Below are 24330 nucleotides of genomic sequence, written 5' to 3' on the forward strand. Positions count from 1 at the left end.
ACTATTTTACTATTTTTTTATTATCGTCTATTTTTTTTTTAAACTGAATCAAACCATAAACAAGGTGGCCTGTTGGGACGTTAGATCCTAATGTCAAAATGTTATATGTCTGCACTGTATGTGCTCATTTTATGCCTTATGTCTTTTTTCTGTTGTGAAGCACTTTGAGCTGCAGTTTCCGTATGAAAGGTGCTATACAAATAAAGTTTATTATTATCATTATTATTATAGCCAGGCAGAAAAGGACATTATTTAAAAACTAAAATGCGTGTTAAATACAAGAGAAGAAAAAGGTGAACACTTTATTCAGACTATAGTTTCCCTAACCTAAGGGACATTACCACCCGAGAGGGGCGCTCGTGTTCAAAGATTTATTGAACTTAACTCAAGGAAATTGTGAATTTGGGTGGAGTTCCTCTTTAACCCTTTCACTGCCGCACTACCAAACGGTTAACCCTTTCACTGCGACAATACACAGAAGGTTAACCCTTTCACTGCCACACAATAGCAGGGTAACCCTTTCACTGCCAAACTACAGAAGGTTGGTAAGGTCCAACTTCATTTGAATCACCCGCTTTTCCACTGGGAGGCAGTTAGTTAGTTAGTTAAGTATAGCTACATCCAGGTGAGTGATAAAAAAATGTAAATAAAAATTCTAACCCTAACTAAACTTACTGAAATGCACCTAATAAACATTGTTACTCAGCTGATAAGAGTTGTGCCCTTCCTGATGACTTGTCGTACAGAACTTGTAAGTCACTTTGGATAAAAGCGGCAGCTAAATGACTAAATGAGTGCGGGGTAAGAAGCTTCATCACTACTCTAACCATTTTATTTTGGGTAGTCTGAAATGTATTTTTAATTCCCTGCGGTGCACTACTATACCAGAAGGGGGCAGCGTAGTCAAAATTACTGAATCAGGGCACCTGCTAACATCCTTAGGGTTGAACTATGCAACATCTCAGACTCACGAGCCAGGAATTTGGTCTTATGGCTTATTTTAGCTGGCTAATCTAGAGGAGGAGGGTGAGGGAAAAGCTAGAAGCCATCCTGGAGAACCCCGCTCACCCAGAATGAAGAGCACTTCAGCCAAAGACTCATATCCCCCCCCGACACACCACAAACCGCCTGGGCCGGTCCTTTATACAACAAAGGGCTCGGACGGCCGGCCTTGCTGCCAGGAGAACCAATGGCGTCGGAACTCGAGAACAACCAGGGAGATGACTCCTGTTCACCCTATTCTCACCACGTGCACTCATATCCACGTGCACTCATTGTACTATCTTGTACTTTTTATATTGCATCTATAGTATATATTAGACTGTGAAGCTCTGTACCCCCCCCCCCCCCATGCTGCTTTGACACCTGAACTTCCCCAGGGGGATTAATAAAGGATCATCTGACATCACAATGGCTACTGGGCCCCTAACGCACTAAACGCTAGTTTAACACCATCGAGTGACAAAATATAGAAAACATTTGAGAAATTTAGAGAGATTTTAAAAAGCAAAAAAATAAATACTGCCGACATCCTGAATCATGGTGAACAAAGCGAGGAGGAGACCCCGGGTCGTACCTTTGCCCTCCACCCCTGGTCCGAACACCTTGACCTTGGAGGTGTCGACGGCGGGCTCCACCATCACCTTGGCGGGGAAGCCCGGTGTGGCCTGCCCTCCGTACCGCAGCACCAGCGTGTACATGCCGGCCGTCAGGGGGACGTACGTCACCGTGTACGTCCCGTCCTTGTTGTCCAGGACCTCCGTCTTCGCCTTCACACCTGCCCGACAAAAAGACTTTTCAATGAAGTGAAGCCAAACAGCTTCCAGCTCTAGTAGAAACATGAAGCTAAACAGCTTCCAGCTCTAGTAAAAACACAAGAAGCTAAACAGCTTCCAGCTCTAGTAGAAACACAAGAAGCTAAACAGCTTCCAGCTCTAGTAGAAACACAAGAAGCCAAACAGCTTCCAGCTCTAGTAGAAACACAAGAAGCTAAACAGCTTCCAGCTCTAGTAGAAACATGAAGCTAAACAGCTTCCAGCTCTAGTAGAAACATGAAGCTAAACAGCTTCCAGCTCTAGTAGAAACATGAAGCTAAACAGCTTCCAGCTCTAGTAGAAACATGAAGCTAAACAGCTTCCAGCTCTAGTAGAAACATGAAGCTAAACAGCTTCCAGCTCTAGTAGAAACACAAGAAGCTAAACAGCTTCCAGCTCTAGTAGAAACACAAGAAGCTAAACAGCTTCCAGCTCTAGTAGAAACACAAGAAGCTAAACAGCTTCCAGCTCTAGTAGAAACACAAGAAGCTAAACAGCTTCCAGCTCTAGTAGAAACACATGAAGCTAAACAGCGTCCAGCTCTAGTAGAAACACATGAAGCTAAACAGCTTCCAGCTCTAGTAGAAACACAAGAAGCTAAACAGCTTCCAGCTCTAGTAGAAACACAAGAAGCTAAACAGCTTCCAGCTCTAGTAGAAACACATGAAGCTAAACAGCTTCCAGCTCTAGTAGAAACACAAGAAGCTAAACAGCTTCCAGCTCTAGTAGAAACACAAGAAGCCAAACAGCTTCCAGCTCTAGTAGAAACACAAGAAGCTAAACAGCTTCCAGCTCTAGTAGAAACACAAGAAGCTAAACAGCTTCCAGCTCTAGTAGAAACACAAGAAGCTAAACAGCTTCCAGCTCTAGTAGAAACACAAGAAGCTAAACAGCTTCCAGCTCTAGTAGAAACACAAGAAGCCAAACAGCTTCCAGCTCTAGTAGAAACATGAAGCTAAACAGCTTCCAGCTCTAGTAGAAACATGAAGCTAAACAGCTTCCAGCTCTAGTAGAAACATGAAGCAAAACAGCTTCCAGCTCTAGTAGAAACATGAAGCTAAACAGCTTCCAGCTCTAGTAGAAACATGAAGCTAAACAGCTTCCAGCTCTAGTAGAAACACATGAAGCTAAACAGCTTCCAGCTCTAGTAGAAACACAAGAAGCTAAACAGCTTCCAGCTCTAGTAGAAACACAAGAAGCTAAACAGCTTCCAGCTCTAGTAGAAACACAAGAAGCTAAACAGCTTCCAGCTCTAGTAGAAACACAAGAAGCTAAACAGCTTCCAGCTCTAGTAGAAACACAAGAAGCTAAACAGCTTCCAGCTCTAGTAGAAACACAAGAAGCTAAACAGCGTCCAGCTCTAGTAGAAACACAAGAAGCTAAACAGCTTCCAGCTCTAGTAGAAACACAAGAAGCCAAACAGCTTCCAGCTCTAGTAGAAACACAAGAAGCTAAACAGCTTCCAGCTCTAGTAGAAACACAAGAAGCTAAACAGCTTCCAGCTCTAGTAGAAACACAAGAAGCTAAACAGCTTCCAGCTCTAGTAGAAACACAAGAAGCCAAACAGCTTCCAGCTCTAGTAGAAACACAAGAAGCCTAACAGCTTCCAGCTCTAGTAGAAACAAGAAGCTAAACAGCTTCCAGCTCTAGTAGAAACACAAGAAGCTAAACAGCTTCCAGCTCTAGTAGAAACACAAGAAGCTAAACAGCTTCCAGCTCTAGTAGAAACACAAGAAGCCAAACAGCTTCCAGCTCTAGTAGAAACACAAGAAGCTAAACAGCTTCCAGCTCTAGTAGAAACACAAGAAGCTAAACAGCTTCCAGCTCTAGTAGAAACACAAGAAGCTAAACAGCTTCCAGCTCTAGTAGAAACACAAGAAGCTAAACAGCTTCCAGCTCTAGTAGAAACACAAGAAGCTAAACAGCTTCCAGCTCTAGTAGAAACACAAGAAGCCAAACAGCTTCCAGCTCTAGTAGAAACACAAGAAGCTAAACAGCTTCCAGCTCTAGTAGAAACACAAGAAGCTAAACAGCTTCCAGCTCTAGTAGAAACACAAGAAGCTAAACAGCTTCCAGCTCTAGTAGAAACACAAGAAGCTAAACAGCTTCCAGCTCTAGTAGAAACACAAGAAGCCAAACAGCTTCCAGCTCTAGTAGAAACACAAGAAGCTAAACAGCTTCCAGCTCTAGTAGAAACACAAGAAGCTAAACAGCTTCCAGCTCTAGTAGAAACACAAGAAGCCAAACAGCTTCCAGCTCTAGTAGAAACACAAGAAGCTAAACAGCTTCCAGCTCTAGTAGAAACATGAAGCTAAACAGCTTCCAGCTCTAGTAGAAACACAAGAAGCTAAACAGCTTCCAGCTCTAGTAGAAACACAAGAAGCTAAACAGCTTCCAGCTCTAGTAGAATCACAAGAAGCTAAACAGCTTCCAGCTCTAGTAGAAACATGAAGCTAAACAGCTTCGAGCTCTAGTAGAAACACAAGAAGCTAAACAGCTTCGAGCTCTAGTAGAAACACAAGAAGCTAAACAGCTTCCAGCTCTAGTAGAAACACAAGAAGCTAAACAGCTTCCAGGTCTAGTAGAAACACAAGAAGCTAAACAGCTTCCAGCTCTAGTAGAAACACAAGAAGCCAAACAGCTTCCAGCTCTAGTAGAAACACAAGAAGCTAAACAGCTTCCAGCTCTAGTAGAAACACAAGAAGCTAAACAGCTTCCAGCTCTAGTAGAAACACATGAAGCTAAACAGCTTCCAGCTCTAGTAGAAACACAAGAAGCTAACCAGCTTCCAGCTCTAGTAGAAACACAAGAAGCTAAACAGCTTCCAGCTCTAGTAGAAACACAAGAAGCTAAACAGCTTCCAGCTCTAGTAGAAACACAAGAAGCCAAACAGCTTCCAGGTCTAGTAGAAACATGAAGCTAAACAGCTTCCAGCTCTAGTAGAAACACAAGAAGCCAAACAGCGTCCAGCTCTAGTAGAAACATGAAGCTAAACAGCTTCCAGCTCTAGTAGAAACACAAGAAGCTAAACAGCTTCCAGCTCTAGTAGAAACACATGAAGCTAAACAGCTTCCAGCTCTAGTAGAAACACAAGAAGCCAAACAGCTTCCAGCTCTAGTAGAAACACAAGAAGCTAAACAGCTTCCAGCTCTAGTAGAAACACAAGAAGCTAAACAGCTTCCAGCTCTAGTAGAAACACAAGAAGCCAAACAGCTTCCAGCTCTAGTAGAAACACAAGAAGCCAAACAGCTTCCAGCTCTAGTAGAAACACAAGAAGCTAAACAGCTTCCAGCTCTAGTAGAAACACAAGAAGCTAAACAGCTTCCAGCTCTAGTAGAAACACAAGAAGCTAAACTGCTTCCAGCTCTAGTAGAAACACAAGAAGCTAAACAGCTTCCAGCTCTAGTAGAAACACAAGAAGCTAAACAACTTCCAGCTCTAGTAGAAACACAAGAAGCTAAACAGCTTCCAGCTCTAGTAGAAACACAAGAAGCCAAACAGCTTCCAGCTCTAGTAGAAACACAAGAAGCTAAACAGCTTCCAGCTCTAGTAGAAACATGAAGCTAAACAGCTTCCAGCTCTAGTAGAAACATGAAGCTAAACAGCTTCCAGCTCTAGTAGAAACATGAAGCTAAACAGCTTCCAGCTCTAGTAGAAACATGAAGCTAAACAGCTTCCAGCTCTAGTAGAAACATGAAGCTAAACAGCTTCCAGCTCTAGTAGAAACACAAGAAGCTAAACAGCTTCCAGCTCTAGTAGAAACACTAGAAGCTAAACAGCTTCCAGCTCTAGTAGAAACACAAGAAGCTAAACAGCTTCCAGCTCTAGTAGAAACACAAGAAGCTAAACAGCTTCCAGCTCTAGTAGAAACACAAGAAGCCAAACAGCTTCCAGCTCTAGTAGAAACACATGAAGCTAAACAGCTTCCAGCTCTAGTAGAAACACAAGAAGCCAAACAGCGTCCAGCTCTAGTAGAAACATGAAGCTAAACAGCTTCCAGCTCTAGTAGAAACACAAGAAGCTAAACAGCTTCCAGCTCTAGTAGAAACACAAGAAGCTAAACAGCTTCCAGCTCTAGTAGAAACACATGAAGCTAAACAGCTTCCAGCTCTAGTAGAAACACAAGAAGCCAAACAGCTTCCAGCTCTAGTAGAAACACAAGAAGCTAAACAGCTTCCAGCTCTAGTAGAAACACAAGAAGCTAAACAGCTTCCAGCTCTAGTAGAAACACAAGAAGCCAAACAGCTTCCAGCTCTAGTAGAAACACAAGAAGCCAAACAGCTTCCAGCTCTAGTAGAAACACAAGAAGCTAAACAGCTTCCAGCTCTAGTAGAAACACAAGAAGCTAAACAGCTTCCAGCTCTAGTAGAAACACAAGAAGCTAAACTGCTTCCAGCTCTAGTAGAAACACAAGAAGCTAAACAGCTTCCAGCTCTAGTAGAAACACAAGAAGCTAAACAACTTCCAGCTCTAGTAGAAACACAAGAAGCTAAACAGCTTCCAGCTCTAGTAGAAACACAAGAAGCCAAACAGCTTCCAGCTCTAGTAGAAACACAAGAAGCTAAACAGCTTCCAGCTCTAGTAGAAACATGAAGCTAAACAGCTTCCAGCTCTAGTAGAAACATGAAGCTAAACAGCTTCCAGCTCTAGTAGAAACATGAAGCTAAACAGCTTCCAGCTCTAGTAGAAACATGAAGCTAAACAGCTTCCAGCTCTAGTAGAAACATGAAGCTAAACAGCTTCCAGCTCTAGTAGAAACACAAGAAGCTAAACAGCTTCCAGCTCTAGTAGAAACACAAGAAGCTAAACAGCTTCCAGCTCTAGTAGAAACACAAGAAGCTAAACAGCTTCCAGCTCTAGTAGAAACACAAGAAGCTAAACAGCTTCCAGCTCTAGTAGAAACACAAGAAGCCAAACAGCTTCCAGCTCTAGTAGAAACACATGAAGGTAAACAGCTTCCAGCTCTAGTAGAAACACAAGAAGCTAAACAGCTTCCAGCTCTAGTAGAAACACAAGAAGCCAAACAGCTTCCAGCTCTAGTAGAAACACAAGCTAAACAGCTTCCAGCTCTAGTAGAAACACATGAAGCTAAACAGCTTCCAGCTCTAGTAGAAACATGAAGCTAAACAGCTTCCAGCTCTAGTAGAAACACAAGAAGCTAAACAGCTTCCAGGTCTAGTAGAAACACAAGAAGCTAAACAGCTTCCAGCTCTAGTAGAAACACATGAAGCTAAACAGCTTCCAGCTCTAGTAGAAACACAAGAAGCTAAACAGCTTCCAGCTCTAGTAGAAACACAAGAAGCTAAACAGCTTCCAGCTCTAGTAGAAACACAAGAAGCTAAACAGCTTCCAGCTCTAGTAGAAACATGAAGCTAAACAGCTTCCAGCTCTAGTAGAAACATGAAGCTAAACAGCTTCCAGCTCTAGTAGAAACATGAAGCTAAACAGCTTCCAGCTCTAGTAGAAACACAAGAAGCCAAACAGCTTCCAGCTCTAGTAGAAACATGAAGCTAAACAGCTTCCAGCTCTAGTAGAAACACAAGAAGCTAAACAGCTTCCAGCTCTAGTAGAAACATGAAGCTAAACAGCTTCCAGCTCTAGTAGAAACACAAGAAGCTAAACAGCTTCCAGCTCTAGTAGAAACATGAAGCTAAACAGCTTCCAGCTCTAGTAGAAACATGAAGCTAAACAGCTTCCAGCTCTAGTAGAAACATGAAGCTAAACAGCTTCCAGCTCTAGTAGAAACACAAGAAGCTAAACAGCTTCCAGCTCTAGTAGAAACACAAGAAGCTAAACAGCTTCCAGCTCTAGTAGAAACACATGAAGCTAAACAGCGTCCAGCTCTAGTAGAAACACAAGAAGCCAAACAGCTTCCAGCTCTAGTAGAAACACAAGAAGCCAAACAGCTTCCAGCTCTAGTAGAAACACAAGAAGCTAAACAGCTTCCAGCTCTAGTAGAAACACAAGAAGCCAAACAGCTTCCAGCTCTAGTAGAAACACAAGAAGCTAAACAGCTTCCAGCTCTAGTAGAAACATGAAGCTAAACAGCTTCCAGCTCTAGTTGAAACACAAGAAGCTAAACAGCTTCCAGCTCTAGTAGAAACACAAGAAGCCAAACAGCTTCCAGCTCTAGTAGAAACACAAGAAGCTAAACAGCTTCCAGCTCTAGTAGAAACACAAGAAGCTAAACAGCTTCCAGCTCTAGTAGAAACATGAAGCTAAACAGCTTCCAGCTCTAGTAGAAACACAAGAAGCCAAACAGCTTCCAGCTCTAGTAGAAACACAAGAAGCTAAACAGATTCCAGCTCTAGTAGAAACATGAAGCTAAACAGCTTCCAGCTCTAGTAGAAACACAAGAAGCCAAACAGCTTCCAGCTCTAGTAGAAACACAAGAAGCTAAACAGCTTCCAGCTCTAGTAGAAACACAAGAAGCTAAACAGCTTCCAGCTCTAGTAGAAACACAAGAAGCTAAACAGCTTCCAGCTCTAGTAGAAACACAAGAAGCCAAACAGCTTCCAGCTCTAGTAGAAACACATGCAGCTAAACAGCTTCCAGCTCTAGTAGAAACACAAGAAGCCAAACAGCTTCCAGCTCTAGTAGAAACACAAGAAGCCAAACAGCTTCCAGCTCTAGTAGAAACACAAGAAGCTAAACAGCTTCCAGCTCTAGTAGAAACATGAAGCTAAACAGCTTCCAGCTCTAGTAGAAACACAAGAAGCTAAACAGCTTCCAGCTCTAGTAGAAACACAAGAAGCTAAACAGCTTCCAGCTCTAGTAGAAACACAAGAAGCTAAACAGCTTCCAGCTCTAGTAGAAACATGAAGCTAAACAGCTTCCAGCTCTAGTAGAAACACAAGAAGCCAAACAGCTTCCAGCTCTAGTAGAAACACAAGAAGCTAAACAGCTTCCAGCTCTAGTAGAAACACAAGAAGCTAAACAGCTTCCAGCTCTAGTAGAAACACATGAAGCTAAACAGCTTCCAGCTCTAGTAGAAACACAAGAAGCTAAACAGCTTCCAGCTCTAGTAGAAACACAAGAAGCTAAACAGCTTCCAGCTCTAGTAGAAACACAAGAAGCCAAACAGCTTCCAGCTCTAGTAGAAACACAAGAAGCCAAACAGCTTCCAGCTCTAGTAGAAACATGAAGCTAAACAGCTTCCAGCTCTAGTAGAAACACAAGAAGCTAAACAGCTTCCAGCTCTAGTAGAAACACAAGAAGCCAAACAGCTTCCAGCTCTAGTAGAAACACAAGAAGCCAAACAGCTTCCAGCTCTAGTAGAAACACAAGAAGCTAAACAGCTTCCAGCTCTAGTAGAAACACAAGAAGCTAAACAGCTTCCAGCTCTAGTAGAAACACATGAAGCTAAACAGCTTCCAGCTCTAGTAGAAACACAAGAAGCTAAACAGCTTCCAGCTCTAGTAGAAACATGAAGCTAAACAGCTTCCAGCTCTAGTAGAAACACAAGAAGCCAAACAGCTTCCAGCTCTAGTAGAAACATGAAGCTAAACAGCTTCCAGCTCTAGTAGAAACACAAGAAGCCAAACAGCTTCCAGCTCTAGTAGAAACACAAGAAGCTAAACAGCTTCCAGCTCTAGTAGAAACATGAAGCTAAACAGCTTCCAGCTCTAGTAGAAACACAAGAAGCTAAACAGCGTCCAGCTCTAGTAGAAACACAATAAGCTAAACAGCTTCCAGCTCTAGTAGAAACACAAGAAGCCAAACAGCTTCCAGCTCTAGTAGAAACATGAAGCTAAACAGCTTCCAGCTCTAGTAGAAACATGAAGCTAAACAGCTTCCAGCTCTAGTAGAAACACAAGAAGCTAAACAGCTTCCAGCTCTAGTAGAAACACAAGAAGCTAAACAGCTTCCAGCTCTAGTAGAAACACATGAAGCTAAACAGCTTCCAGCTCTAGTAGAAACACATGAAGCTAAACAGCTTCCAGCTCTAGTAGAAACATGAAGCTAAACAGCTTCCAGCTCTAGTAGAAACACAAGAAGCTAAACAGCTTCCAGCTCTAGTAGAAACACAAGAAGCTAAACAGCTTCCAGCTCTAGTAGAAACATGAAGCCAAACAGCTTCCAGCTCTAGTAGAAACATGAAGCTAAACAGCTTCCAGCTCTAGTAGAAACACAAGCCAGACAGCTTCCAGCTCTAGTAGAAACACAAGAAGCTAAACAGCTTCCAGCTCTAGTAGAAACACAAGAAGCTAAACAGCTTCCAGCTCTAGTAGAAACATGAAGCCAAACAGCTTCCAGCTCTAGTAGAAACACAAGAAGCTAAACAGCTTCCAGCTCTAGTAGAAACACAAGCTAAACAGCTTCCAGCTCTAGTAGAAACACATGAAGCTAAACAGCTTCCAGCTCTAGTAGAAACACAAGAAGCTAAACAGCTTCCAGCTCTAGTAGAAACACAAGAAGCTTAACAGCTTCCAGCTCTAGTAGAAACACAAGAAGCTAAACAGCTTCCAGCTCTAGTAGAAACACAAGAAGCTAAACAGCTTCCAGCTCTAGTAGAAACACAAGAAGCTAAACAGCTTCCAGCTCTAGTAGAAACACAAGAAGCCAAACTGCTTCCAGCTCTAGTAGAAACACAAGAAGCTAAACAGCTTCCAGCTCTAGTAGAAACACAAGAAGCTAAACAGCTTCCAGCTCTAGTAGAAACACAAGAAGCTAAACAGCTTCCAGCTCTAGTAGAAACACAAGAAGCTAAACAGCTTCCAAGCTCTAGTAGAAACACAAGAAGCTAAACAGCTTCCAGCTCTAGTAGAAACACAAGAAGCTAAACAGCTTCCAGCTCTAGTAGAAACACAAGAAGCTAAACAGCTTCCAGCTCTAGTAGAAACACAAGAAGCCAAACAGCTTCCAGCTCTAGTAGAAACACAAGAAACCAAACAGCTTCCAGCTCTAGTAGAAACACAAGAAGCTAAACAGCTTCCAGCTCTAGTAGAAACACAAGAAGCCAAACAGCTTCCAGCTCTAGTAGAAACACAAGAAGCTAAACAGCTTCCAGCTCTAGTAGAAACACAAGAAGCCAAACAGCTTCCAGCTCTAGTAGAAACACAAGAAGCTAAACAGCTTCCAGCTCTAGTAGAAACACAAGAAGCTAAACAGCTTCCAGCTCTAGTAGAAACACAAGAAGCCAAACAGCTTCCAGCTCTAGTAGAAACACAAGAAGCTAAACAGCTTCCAGCTCTAGTAGAAACACAAGAAGCTAAACAGCTTCCAGCTCTAGTAGAAACACAAGAAGCTAAACAGCTTCCAGGTCTAGTAGAAACACAAGAAGCCAAACAGCTTCCAGCTCTAGTAGAAACACAAGAAGCTAAACAGCTTCCAGCTCTAGTAGAAACACAAGCCAAACAGCTTCCAGCTCTAGTAGAAACACAAGAAGCTAAACAGCTTCCAGCTCTAGTAGAATCACAAGAAGCTAAACAGCTTCCAGCTCTAGTAGAATCACAAGAAGCTAAACAGCTTCCAGCTCTAGTAGAAACACAAGAAGCTAAACAGCTTCCAGCTCTAGTAGAAACACAAGAAGCTAAACAGCTTCCAGCTCTAGTAGAAACACAAGAAGCCAAACAGCTTCCAGCTCTAGTAGAAACACAAGAAGCTAAACAGCTTCCAGCTCTAGTAGAAACACAAGAAGCTAAACAGCTTCCAGCTCTAGTAGAAACACAAGAAGCTAAACAGCTTCCAGGTCTAGTAGAAACACAAGAAGCCAAACAGCTTCCAGCTCTAGTAGAAACACAAGAAGCTAAACAGCTTCCAGCTCTAGTAGAAACACAAGCCAAACAGCTTCCAGCTCTAGTAGAAACACAAGAAGCTAAACAGCTTCCAGCTCTAGTAGAATCACAAGAAGCTAAACAGCTTCCAGCTCTAGTAGAAACACAAGAAGCTAAACAGCTTCCAGCTCTAGTAGAAACACAAGAAGCTAAACAGCTTCCAGCTCTAGTAGAATCACAAGAAGCTAAACAGCTTCCAGCTCTAGTAGAAACATGAAGCTAAACAGCTTCCAGCTCTAGTAGAAACACAAGAAGCTAAACAGCTTCCAGCTCTAGTAGAAACACAAGAAGCTAAACAGCTTCCAGCTCTAGTAGAAACACAAGAAGCTAAACAGCTTCCAGCTCTAGTAGAAACACAAGAAGCCAAACAGCTTCCAGCTCTAGTAGAAACACAAGAAGCTAAACAGCTTCCAGCTCTAGTAGAAACACATGAAGCCAAACAGCTTCCAGCTCTAGTAGAAACACAAGAAGCTAAACAGCTTCCAGCTCTAGTAGAAACACAAGAAGCTAAACAGCTTCCAGCTCTAGTAGAAACACAAGAAGCTAAACAGCTTCCAGCTCTAGTAGAAACACAAGAAGCTAAACAGCTTCCAGCTCTAGTAGAAACACAAGAAGCTAAACAGCTTCCAGCTCTAGTAGAAACACAAGAAGCTAAACAGCTTCCAGCTCTAGTAGAATCACAAGAAGCTAAACAGCTTCCAGCTCTAGTAGAAACATGAAGCTAAACAGCTTCCAGCTCTAGTAGAAACATGAAGCTAAACAGCTTCCAGCTCTAGTAGAAACATGAAGCTAAACAGCTTCCAGCTCTAGTAGAAACACAAGAAGCTAAACAGCTTCCAGCTCTAGTAGAAACACAAGAAGCTAAACAGCTTCCAGCTCTAGTAGAAACACAAGAAGCTAAACAGCTTCCAGCTCTAGTAGAAACATGAAGCTAAACAGCTTCCAGCTCTAGTAGAAACATGAAGCTAAACAGCTTCCAGCTCTAGTAGAAACACAAGAAGCTAAACAGCTTCCAGCTCTAGTAGAAACACAAGAAGCTAAACAGCTTCCAGCTCTAGTAGAAACACAAGAAGCTAAACAGCTTCCAGCTCTAGTAGAAACACAAGAAGCCAAACAGCTTCCAGCTCTAGTAGAAACACAAGAAGCTAAACAGCTTCCAGCTCTAGTAGAAACACAAGAAGCTAAACAGCTTCCAGCTCTAGTAGAAACACAAGAAGCTAAACAGCTTCCAGCTCTAGTAGAAACACAAGAAGCTAAACAGCTTCCAGCTCTAGTAGAAACACAAGAAGCTAAACAGCTTCCAGCTCTAGTAGAAACACAAGCCAAACAGCTTCCAGCTCTAGTAGAAACACAAGAAGCTAAACAGCTTCCAGCTCTAGTAGAAACACAAGAAGCTAAACAGCTTCCAGCTCTAGTAGAAACACAAGAAGCCAAACAGCTTCCAGCTCTAGTAGAAACACAAGAAGCTAAACAGCTTCCAGCTCTAGTAGAAACACAAGAAGCCAAACAGCTTCCAGCTCTAGTAGAAACACAAGAAGCTAAACAGCTTCCAGCTCTAGTAGAAACACAAGAAGCCAAACAGCTTCCAGCTCTAGTAGAAACACAAGAAGCTAAACAGCTTCCAGCTCTAGTAGAAACACAAGAAGCTAAACAGCTTCCAGCTCTAGTAGAAACACAAGAAGCTAAACAGCTTCCAAGCTCTAGTAGAAACACAAGAAGCTAAACAGCTTCCAGCTCTAGTAGAAACATGAAGCTAAACAGCTTCCAGCTCTAGTAGAAACACAAGAAGCTAAACAGCTTCCAGCTCTAGTAGAAACACAAGAAGCTAAACAGCTTCCAGCTCTAGTAGAAACACAAGAAGCTAAACAGCTTCCAAGCTCTAGTAGAAACACAAGAAGCTAAACAGCTTCCAGCTCTAGTAGAAACATGAAGCTAAACAGCTTCCAGCTCTAGTAGAAACACAAGCCAAACAGCTTCCAGCTCTAGTAGAAACACAAGAAGCTAAACAGCTTCCAGCTCTAGTAGAATCACAAGAAGCTAAACAGCTTCCAGCTCTAGTAGAAACATGAAGCTAAACAGCTTCCAGCTCTAGTAGAAACATGAAGCTAAACAGCTTCCAGCTCTAGTAGAAACATGAAGCTAAACAGCTTCCAGCTCTAGTAGAAACACAAGAAGCTAAACAGCTTCCAGCTCTAGTAGAAACACAAGAAGCTAAACAGCTTCCAGCTCTAGTAGAAACACAAGAAGCTAAACAGCTTCCAGCTCTAGTAGAAACATGAAGCTAAACAGCTTCCAGCTCTAGTAGAAACATGAAGCTAAACAGCTTCCAGCTCTAGTAGAAACACAAGAAGCTAAACAGCTTCCAGCTCTAGTAGAAACACAAGAAGCTAAACAGCTTCCAGCTCTAGTAGAAACACAAGAAGCTAAACAGCGTCCAGCTCTAGTAGAAACACAAGAAGCCAAACAGCTTCCAGCTCTAGTAGAAACATGAAGCTAAACAGCTTCCAGCTCTAGTAGAAACACAAGAAGCCAAACAGCTTCCAGCTCTAGTAGAAACACAAGAAGCTAAACAGCTTCCAGCTCTAGTAGAAACACAAGAAGCCAAACAGCTTCCAGCTCTAGTAGAAACACATGAAGCTAAACAGCTTCCAGCTCTAGTAGAAACACATGAAGCTAAACAGCGTCCAGCTCTAGTAGAAACACATGAAGCTAAACAGCTTCCAGCTCTAGTAGAAACACAAGAAGCTAAACAGCTTCCAGCTCTAGTAGAAACACAAGAAGCTAAACAGCTTCCAGCTCTAGTAGAAACACATGAAGCTAAACAGCGTCCAGCTCTAGTAGAAACACATGAAGCTAAACAGCTTCCAGCTCTAGTAGAAACACAAGAAGCTAAACAGCTTCCAGCTCTAGTAGAAACACAAGAAGCTAAACAGCTTCCAGCTCTAGTAGAAACACATGAAGCTAAACAGCTTCCAGCTCTAGTAGAAACACAAGAAGCTAAACAGCTTCCAGCTCTAGTAGAAACACATGAAGCTAAACAGCTTCCAGCTCTAGTAGAAACATGAAGCAAAACAGCTTCCAGCTCTAGTAGAAACATGAAGCTAAACAGCTTCCAGCTCTAGTAGAAACATGAAGCTAAACAGCTTCCAGCTCTAGTAGAAACACATGAAGCTAAACAGCTTCCAGCTCTAGTAGAAACACAAGAAGCTAAACAGCTTCCAGCTCTAGTAGAAACACAAGAAGCTAAACAGCTTCCAGCTCTAGTAGAAACACAAGAAGCTAAACAGCTTCCAGCTCTAGTAGAAACACAAGAAGCTAAACAGCTTCCAGCTCTAGTAGAAACACAAGAAGCCAAACAGCTTCCAGCTCTAGTAGAAACACAAGAAGCTAAACAGCTTCCAGCTCTAGTAGAAACACAAGAAGCCAAACAGCTTCCAGCTCTAGTAGAAACACAAGAAGCTAAACAGCTTCCAGCTCTAGTAGAAACACATGAAGCTAAACTGCTTCCAGCTCTAGTAGAAACACAAGAAGCTAAACAGCTTCCAGCTCTAGTAGAAACACAAGAAGCTAAACAGCTTCCAGCTCTAGTAGAAACACAAGAAGCTAAACAGCTTCCAGCTCTAGTAGAAACACAAGAAGCTAAACAGCTTCCAGCTCTAGTAGAAACACAAGAAGCTAAACAGCTTCCAGCTCTAGTAGAAACACAAGAAGCCAAACAGCTTCCAGCTCTAGTAGAAACACAAGAAGCTAAACAGCTTCCAGCTCTAGTAGAAACACAAGAAGCTAAACAGCTTCCAGCTCTAGTAGAAACACAAGAAGCCAAACAGCTTCCAGCTCTAGTAGAAACACAAGAAGCTAAACAGCTTCCAGCTCTAGTAGAAACACAAGAAGCCAAACAGCTTCCAGCTCTAGTAGAAACACAAGAAGCTAAACAGCTTCCAGCTCTAGTAGAAACAGAAGAAGCTAAACAGCTTCCAGCTCTAGTAGAAACACAAGAAGCTAAACAGCTTCCAGCTCTAGTAGAAACACAAGAAGCCAAACAGCTTCCAGCTCTAGTAGAAACACAAGCCAAACAGCTTCCAGCTCTAGTAGAAACACAAGAAGCTAAACAGCTTCCAGCTCTAGTAGAAACACAAGAAGCCAAACAGCTTCCAGCTCTAGTAGAAACACAAGCCAAACAGCTTCCAGCTCTAGTAGAAACACAAGAAGCTAAACAGCTTCCAGCTCTAGTAGAAACACAAGAAGCCAAACAGCTTCCAGCTCTAGTAGAAACACAAGAAGCTAAACAGCTTCCAGCTCTAGTAGAAACACAAGAGGGAGGAAAGAGGAAAAGGGCATCTTTGACGTGGTAGTGACCGGGTTGTGTGACGGGGTTGTGTGATGTGATAGTGACAGGGTTGTGTGATGTGATAGTGACAGGGCTGTGTGACGGGGTTGTGTGATGTGATAGTGACAGGGTTGTGTGATGTGATAGTGACAGGGTTGTGTGATGTGATAGTGACAGGGTTGTGTGATGTGATAGTGACAGGGTTGTGTGATGTGATAGTGACAGGGTTGTGTGATGTGATAGTGACAGGGCTGTGTGACAGGGTTGTGTGATGTGATAGTGACAGGGTTGAGTGACAGGGTTGTGTAACAGGGCTGACCTGCACCAGGAGCACCGCTGGTGGGAGTAGAGGGAGAGTCTGGTGCCGCCTCCAGAACCAGCTGACCTGGACCCGCCCTGCTGCAGTCTACATTCAACACACTGGTCTCCCCAACCTGGAGGGAGGGAGGGGGGGGGAAGAGAGAGAGAGAGAGAGAGAGAGACAGACAGACACAGCCAAAGAGACAGAGATAACCCAAACAGCCACAGAGAGAGAGAGACACAGAGATACAACCAAAAGAGACAGAGACAACAGAGAGAGAGAGAGAGAGAGAGAGAGAGAGAGAGAGAGAGAGAGAGAGAGAGAGAGAGAGACAGACAGATAGACGAGACACACAGAGAGGTCAGAGGTCATCATCTACAGCCAGTAAAACAAAACCACTCATAGAACAACATATTGAATGATCCTGGTCCTCGATGCTCAAAGGGATTCCGGTCGACATTCTTCTGACCTGATTTCATGTTAACCAACCTGACGACAGTGAAGCATAGAATTTAATAAAGCTGGTTATTTAAGTGAAGATTAAGTGAAGACAGTGAGTGGGACTCGACTCTAAACCCTTCCTACACACCTGTCTAAGACATACAGTATAGGTGTTCAGAGACAACCAAGAGAGAGGAGGAGAGGAGAAGAGGGGGAGAGGAGAGAGGGGAGGAGAAGAGGGGGGAGAGAAGAGGGGGAGAAGAGAAGAGAGGGGGAGAGGAGAAGAGAAGAGAAGAGAAGAGAGGAGGAGAAGAGAGGGGGAGAGGAGAGAAGAGAGGGGGAGAAGAGAGGGGGAGAGAAGAGAGGAGAGGAGAAGAGAAGAGAGGGGGAGAGGAGAAGAGAAGAGAGGAGAGGAGAGGAGAAGAGGGGGAGAGAAGAGAGGGGGAGAAGAGGGGGAGAGGAGAGAAGAGAGGGGGAGAGAAGAGAGGAGAGGAGGGGGAGAGAAGAGAGGAGGAGAAGAGAGGGAGAGATGAGAGAGGGGAGAGGAAAGAAGAAGATAAGAGAGGGGGAGAAGAGATGAGAGGGGAGAGAAGAGATGAGAGGAAATAGGGGGAGAGAAGAGAGGAGAGGAGAAGAGAAGAGAGGGGGAGAGGAGAGGGGGAGAAGAAGAGAAGAGGGGGAGATGAGGAGAAGAGGGGAGAGGAGGAGAGAAGAGAGAAGAGGAGAGAAAAGAGAGGGGGAGAGGAGAGAGGGAGAGAGAAGAGGGAAGAGAGGAGATGAGAGAAAAGAGAGGGGGAGAGAGGGAGAGGAGAGGGGGAGAAGAGAGGGGGAGAAGAAGAGAAGAGGGGGAGAGGGGAGAAGAGAGGGGGAGAAGAAGAGAAGATGAGGAGAAGAGAGGGGGAGAGGAGGAGAAGAGAGGGGGAGAGGAGGAGAAGATAGGGGGAGAGGAGGAGAAGAGAGGGGGAGAGGAGGAGAAGATAGGGGGAGAGGAGGAGAAGAGAGGGGGAGAGGAGGAGAAGATAGGGGGAGAGAAAAGGATAACCAAAACCATAAATCTGAATAACACAGTATATGTCGGTAGGATTTCTCCAGCGTCCCGAACCTTGGCTTTCTTGAGTCCGGACCCCGAGGTCACGACCTTGGAGGGGTCGAAGGGCATGGCGACGTCGGCCGTGAACGGCGAGCCCGGGATGTGGACCTTCTCGAACAGGATGTTGACCTGGTAGTCGCCCGGCTCGGCGGGCAGGTAGGACACGGAGCACGTGCCGTCGCAGTTGTCGTTGCAGACGATCTTGGCCTCCGTCGGGCCCTCGACCGTGAGGCCCAGGCTCCCGGTGCCGGCCCCCGCGGTGTCGATGGTGAACTCCGCCGGGCTGCCCACCAGGCCGCCTTTCAGGCCCGGTCCAAACGCCTTCACCTGGAGGCGATACAAATGATAATTACGGTGGGAAACCAGAGTAACCAGAGCACCCGGAGAGAAGACCCACGCAAACACGGGGAGAACGTAACACGCAAAAAGAAACAAAAGCAAGCTGTTGTTATTATTATTATTATTATTATTATCTTTTTCCCCCTCCTTTTTCCGATTTTTCTCCCATCCCACTGTTAGTCGTTATACCGTAATTCCCAACCCCCTTCCTGGTTGTTGCGCACCCCCCCCTACTGTTGGTCCGAGAGGCCGGAGACTGTCACATGCTATCCTCCGACACACGTGCAGCCAGCCGGCAGCCAGCCTGGCCGCGCAGATTCTCACCGGGAGAGTGTAACGTGTGGAAGGTCACACTACCTCCCTCCGGATCCTACCTTCGCTGAGCAGGCGCCCCGACCGAACTGTAGGAGTATTTTTCTGTTTACAACGCCCAGGACCCACCCATCAGCTTTCCCACCCTCTAATACTGCCAATTGTATTAGTACGGACGACCAGCCAAACTGAAAACAATGTGGAGAGCTGGGATTACAATTAGGGATGTCCCGTTAAAAAATGTTTGCTCCCGAACCGATCCCGATCATGTGATTTTGAGTATCTACCGATACCGATCTTTCCCGATCCGATAAAAAAAAATTATTAAAATGTTTAAATTTTTTCATCCCAATTTCTCACATTACATTCACCCTGAATGTTGACGTTATCCAGGTGAAAAGTTAACTTCATTCAAGCGAGGCATTGCAACCGGAGTAATCTAAAAACTCCGCCTCCAACCTGCTGCTTCATGAGAGCAATGGCGCCATCGTCTGTAAAAATCAGGTGACTGCAAGTTCTGCAACTAGTGGATGTCCCTCATCCTTGACATAAATCATTTGATGTATAATTAAATCAAAGGAAATGCGTTTGTTTTGGCAAAATTCTTCTACTCTGTGTGACAATAAATAAATGAATGATGATATGCAATTTAAAACCAAAACTAAGGCCTCAGTATGAGTTTAAGACGTGAACATGGTCATGTTTGTTGAATTAAAAAAAAAAAGTTAAAAAAAAAAATCCGATCCCGATCTTCTGAAAATCACGTGATCGGCCCCCGATCCCGATCACGTGATCGGATCAGGACATCCCTAATTACAATGCATTCTGGGTAGGGTTGTAGTTGTTTAACACTAAGTGTAAAAATGTCAAGGCCATTTTCTCTGATTAGGTTTTGTGATAATCACCATGATGCATAGGAAGTAGCTTGAAAAGTATCCCACCAAAATGTTCAAGTGATGGCTTATTTTGAAGGTATGAATCTGTACTTTCATAATATGTAAAAAAAAATTATAATAATAATTGAAGATGGCTAGTCACATATTCTCTACCTTGCTGGGGTCTGGGGGTAGCTGGGCCTCCACGGGGAAGGGGCTCCCAGGGATCGGGTGTCCGTCGTAGGTGACGCTGACCGAGTACACCCCCTCCTCCCTGGGTCTGAACTTCACCACGCGGAGGTCTGCTTTACCTAGCAGGAGACAACAACACGGACAGGACAGTGACATCACTACCCTGCAGTCTGCTTTACCCAGCAGGAGACAACACAGACAGGACAGTGACATCACTACCCTGCAGTCTGCTTTACCCAGCAGGAGACAACAACACGGACAGGACAGTGACATCACTACCCTGCAGTCTGCTTTACCCAGCAGGAGACAACAACACGGACAGGACAGTGACATCACTACCCTGCAGTCTGCTTTACCTAGCAGGAGACAACAACACGGAGAGGACAGTGACATCACTACCCTGCAGTCTGCTTTACCCAGCAGGAGACAACAACACGGACAGGACAGTGACATCACTAGTTCTTACCACAGCAATAGAATGCGATAGGCTGAAAATAGAATGCGTCTGTAAAAATATAACTCGACAGGCTGTAAAAATAGAACTTGGCAGGCTGTAAAACCATGTTTCTGGGAGTAATTGGGATATGGATAATAAATGTAAATAGTAAAGACAGTTAATAGTTTTACCAGGCTGGGGTTCTACTGTGCAGGCTACTGCCCGCTGGCTGGGGTCCACCTAGGAGCAGAAAACAAGGAGGGGTCAAAGGTTAAGGGGTCAAAGTTTAACATTCTGTAGTATGGTAGTGAAAGGTTAACCTTCTGTAGTGTGGTAGTGAAAGGGTTAACCTTCTGTAGTATGGTAGTGAAAGGTTAACCTTCTGTAGTGTGGTAGTGAAAGGTTAACCTTCTGTAGTGTGGTAGTGAAAGGGTTAACCTTCTGTAGTATGGTAGTGAAAGGTTAACCTTCTGTAGTGTGGTAGTGAAAGGTTAACCTTCTGTAGTGTGATAGTGAAAGGTTAACCTTCTGTAGTGTGATAGTGAAAGGTTAACCTTCTGTAGTGTGGCAGTGAAAGGGTTAACCTTCTGTAGTGTGGTAGTGAAAGGGTTAACCGTCTGCAGTGTGGTAGTGAAAGGGTTAACCTTCTGTAGTGTGGTAGTGAAAGGGTTAACCTTCTGTAGTGTGGTAGTGAAAGGGTTAAACGTACAGGCAGGTGTTGCCAATATGAGAATGTTCTGGACTCACCAGCGCCACCTCCAGCTGACCCTGGCCTCCTGCACCCTTGGTGTCCACCATGAACCTCTGCTCCTTGTCCACCTCCACTCCTGGAGGAGACCAAACATACCGTCATAAAGCTCTGCTCCTGACCAGCGCCTCCTAGAGGAGACCAAACATATCCTCCTGTTCCCTGGTCACCTAGGTTACAGCCCTGTTCCCTGGTCACCTAGGTCAGAGGTTCCCAAACTTTTCAGGCCGCGACCCCCAAATAACGGTGTCAGAGAGCCGCGACCCCCACTATTATAGGAGGTAAAATAATATATATAATAATATTATATATATATATATTTTTTTTTAAATAAATGGAAATGTATGGTTGAAACATGCACACGTTCAAACGCACACACACTAATAAGCATTGGAGGCTTTTAACCAGGGCTGAACTGGGGAAATCATTCAGGCCAGGAAATATAGTGCGAAATATAGCCCCAGTCAGGCCACTTTTTAAGCGGGAGGTCTGGGGGTCCCCCACCAGGACATTTCTTGTTACAAAGACTTCATTTCCTGCATTCTGGTGCAGGAATTCTTTTATTTGTACCCTTTAAATGCCAGTGTTTGTGATGGCATCACAAATTATTGTTAAAAAAAACAGGCTAGCATTATGTATGATTAGCAACAACACAGATTTGTATGGATTTTCAGTTTTTTTGTAATTGATAAAAAATACAATCTTATTCAACTTCAGCCCTGATCATAACACCACATATTAATTTTATAATTCTAACCCTTTAAATGCCAGTGTGTGTGATGGCATATATTTGCAATATATCAAATGCAAAGTAGATATTTCTGGGGGGGATTATTACAGGCTAGCATGCGTCAATGATTAGCAGTTAGCAGTCATGGAAAAAATAGTCTACGAACAGGTCGAAAAGTACCTAGCGGAAAAAAATCTAATCTACGAATTCCAATCTGGCTTCAGAACATCCCACTCCACTGACACATGCCTTCTCTATTTGAATGACCACATCAAACAAGAGGTGGACGCAGGCAAATACTGCGGCATGGTCATGCTGGACCTACAAAAGGCCTTTGACACGGTCAATCACTCCATTCTGATTGACAAGCTAAAAGCAATTGGTTTTGATAGTCTATCAGTGAGCTGGATGCAATCCTACCTTGAGGGGAGGGAACAGATGGTGGAGGTAAACGGTACCCTATCCCCCCCCCTCACAGTGAGCTGTGGTGTTCCACAAGGAAGCATACTAGGACCGCTACTGTTCCTAATTTATGCAAATGACATGTCGTCAGCTTGTGACTGCAACTTGTTCCTGTTTGCGGACGACTCAGCCCTGCTGGTCTCTGACAAGAACAAGTTACAGGTTGAAAAAACCCTCAGCTCGGAACTAGGCAGAATCTGCATATGGCTCGCTGATAACAAACTATCATTACACATGGGCAAAACAGAGTCCATTCTCTTCGGTTCAAATAACAAACTCAGCAAGACCGACGGCTTCTCAGTTACAGTGGGTGACAATATTGTCACAAGGAAAGATGAAATTACCTACCTGGGGTCCATCCTAGAGGCTAATCTCTCCTGTGACAAAATGGCATCCAATGTAATAAAAAAAGTCAACCAACGAACTCGATTCTTGTACCGGATCTCCTCTCTGGTAAACAAGAACACCCTGAAGACTCTGGCAGGAGCACTCATTCAGGGGTACTACGACTATGCTTGCACCTCATGGTACCAAAGCACCTCAAAGGCGCTAAAAACAAAATTACAAACATCTCAAAACAAACTGGTCAGACTACTGCTTGACCTTACTCCTAGAACCCACCTCACCCCTGCCCACTTCGACAACCTAGGATGGCTTAGAGTAGACGACAGAGTACAACAACTTGCAATGGGCCTGGTCTACAAGATACACTACACGACCAAGGTACCCATGTACATGTCAAAATACTTCCCAAAGGTCAGTGAATACCACGATCACAACACCAGAGGGAGCTCCACAAATCATGTCAAACCCAGATTCGGCTCAAATAAGGGACTAAACACGTTTCGCAATTATGCCACATCAATGTGGAACGCCCTACCCAAAGCTGTAAAGGAATGTGGATCACTACCCACTTTCAAAACCTCTCTCAAGGGACACCTACGGGAGACTGCAATTCAACACTGGCCCCTGTAAATATCCTAACCCAATCATTCCAACCCCCTCCAATGTACAGTCATTTACCTAGTATGGTTTTGTCAATAGTTCAATGTACAATTGTGTTTGTTTGTACAGTGTCTCCTCCCCCCCCCCCTCAATGTACAGTGTTACTTGTTTATACAGTATGCCCCCCGCCCCCCCCCCCCCCCCAACCACCTCCAATGTAAATTACCCAGTATGGTTGTCAATATCCCAATGTACCCAACCCCCCCCACCCAACCTCCAATGTACAGTTTCTACGTCAAATGTATATACTCCCTTTTCTTGACCCCTTCTGTATCACAAACAGTACTGTATTTGCAAATCTGGTATGTCATAAATGTATAGATGTAGCAGTACTGACTATCTGTATGTCATGTATGTCATATATGTCTATATGAATTGAAAATGGGGGACCCTGATGGAAACAAGACAAACGTCTTTCTCAGGTCTGCATCCCCTTAACAATTGTATGTATTGAGCCGTACTGTATTGTACCCATTCTGCAATCTGTTAAATAAAGTTTTCATTCATTCATTCATTCAGTTTTTTGTAAGGGTCCAGCCTCCACCAATCACATGCGGCTCCCTTGTGTGTGTGAGAGCAAGAGAGAGAGAGAGAGAGAGAGAGATAGTTCTCCAACTTGTGTGAGTTGCAGTGATCTCCTGGTTGTTCCCCACCTAGGTTATCTAACTATTGCGCTGCTGCAACTAGAAACACTGGCCTGGCCTGCTTCTAAGTTCAGTGGCCTGACTGCAAAAAAGAAAATTAGAATTTTTTTTTTCCCCCAAATCATCTGGCGACCCCCGCGCGGCGGCTCGCGACCCAACTGGGGGTCGCGACCCCGACTTTGGGAACCCCTGACCTAGGTCACATGACTCACTTGCTTCCAGACCGTCCACAGACACCTGGCTGAGGTCCAGTGGTGCCACCACCCCGACTCTGAAGGGACTCTGGGGGAGAGGGTCACCTCCAAACAGCACCACCACCTCCATCTCCCCCTGCAGAGAGAGAGAGGGGGGGAGAGAGAGAGGGGGGGGGGGGAGAGAGAGAGAGAGAGAAAGGGGGGGAGATAAAGTGAGAGATAGAAAGAGGGAGCAAAAAGGAAGGGTAATATCAGCACTGTACCGGGCTATAATGACCAGCAAGGGACACACGACCGATTACATAAGGGAGAAATGGGAGAGAGAACTAGAGATAGGAATAACAGGGAAGGAATGGGGTAACATATGCGAGGTGCAACATTCAACAACAGGATCGAGGATATGGAAAGAGTTTGGATGGAAAAACATAATCAGATTCTTTATAACCCCAGAGCTGAAGGGAAAATATGCACCAACACAAAGAGCATGCTGGAGGATGTGTGGGAAGGAGGGGGCAAATCACACACACATATTCTGGGGATGTCAGAAGCTGAAGGGGTATTGGGAGGAGATAGGGGAGGCAATGAACAGAATATTAGGATACGGGTTACCACAAACAGGACTGGTGCTTTACTTAGGAGACCTG

General features: G+C 44.3%; 1 protein-coding gene across 1 annotated transcript in view; it reads right to left on the reverse strand.

Moving 5' to 3' along the window:
• Window positions 1-24330, reverse strand: part of LOC311229892 (filamin-B-like) — a gene marked incomplete at its 3' end in the record, with an annotated part of 367515 nt that overhangs the window by 93782 nt on the left and 249403 nt on the right. The window contains 7 exon segments of the mRNA XM_084315961.1: window positions 1577-1777; window positions 16237-16351; window positions 17762-18076; window positions 19450-19586; window positions 20095-20143; window positions 20651-20730; window positions 23705-23822. Of these exon segments, the coding sequence (XP_084172087.1) occupies window positions 1577-1777; window positions 16237-16351; window positions 17762-18076; window positions 19450-19586; window positions 20095-20143; window positions 20651-20730; window positions 23705-23822 (1015 nt within the window).

This window comes from Notolepis coatsorum, assembly GCF_963971535.1.
Source record: "Notolepis coatsorum genome assembly, chromosome: 6".
Classification (NCBI taxonomy): Eukaryota; Metazoa; Chordata; class Actinopteri; order Aulopiformes; family Paralepididae; genus Notolepis; species Notolepis coatsorum.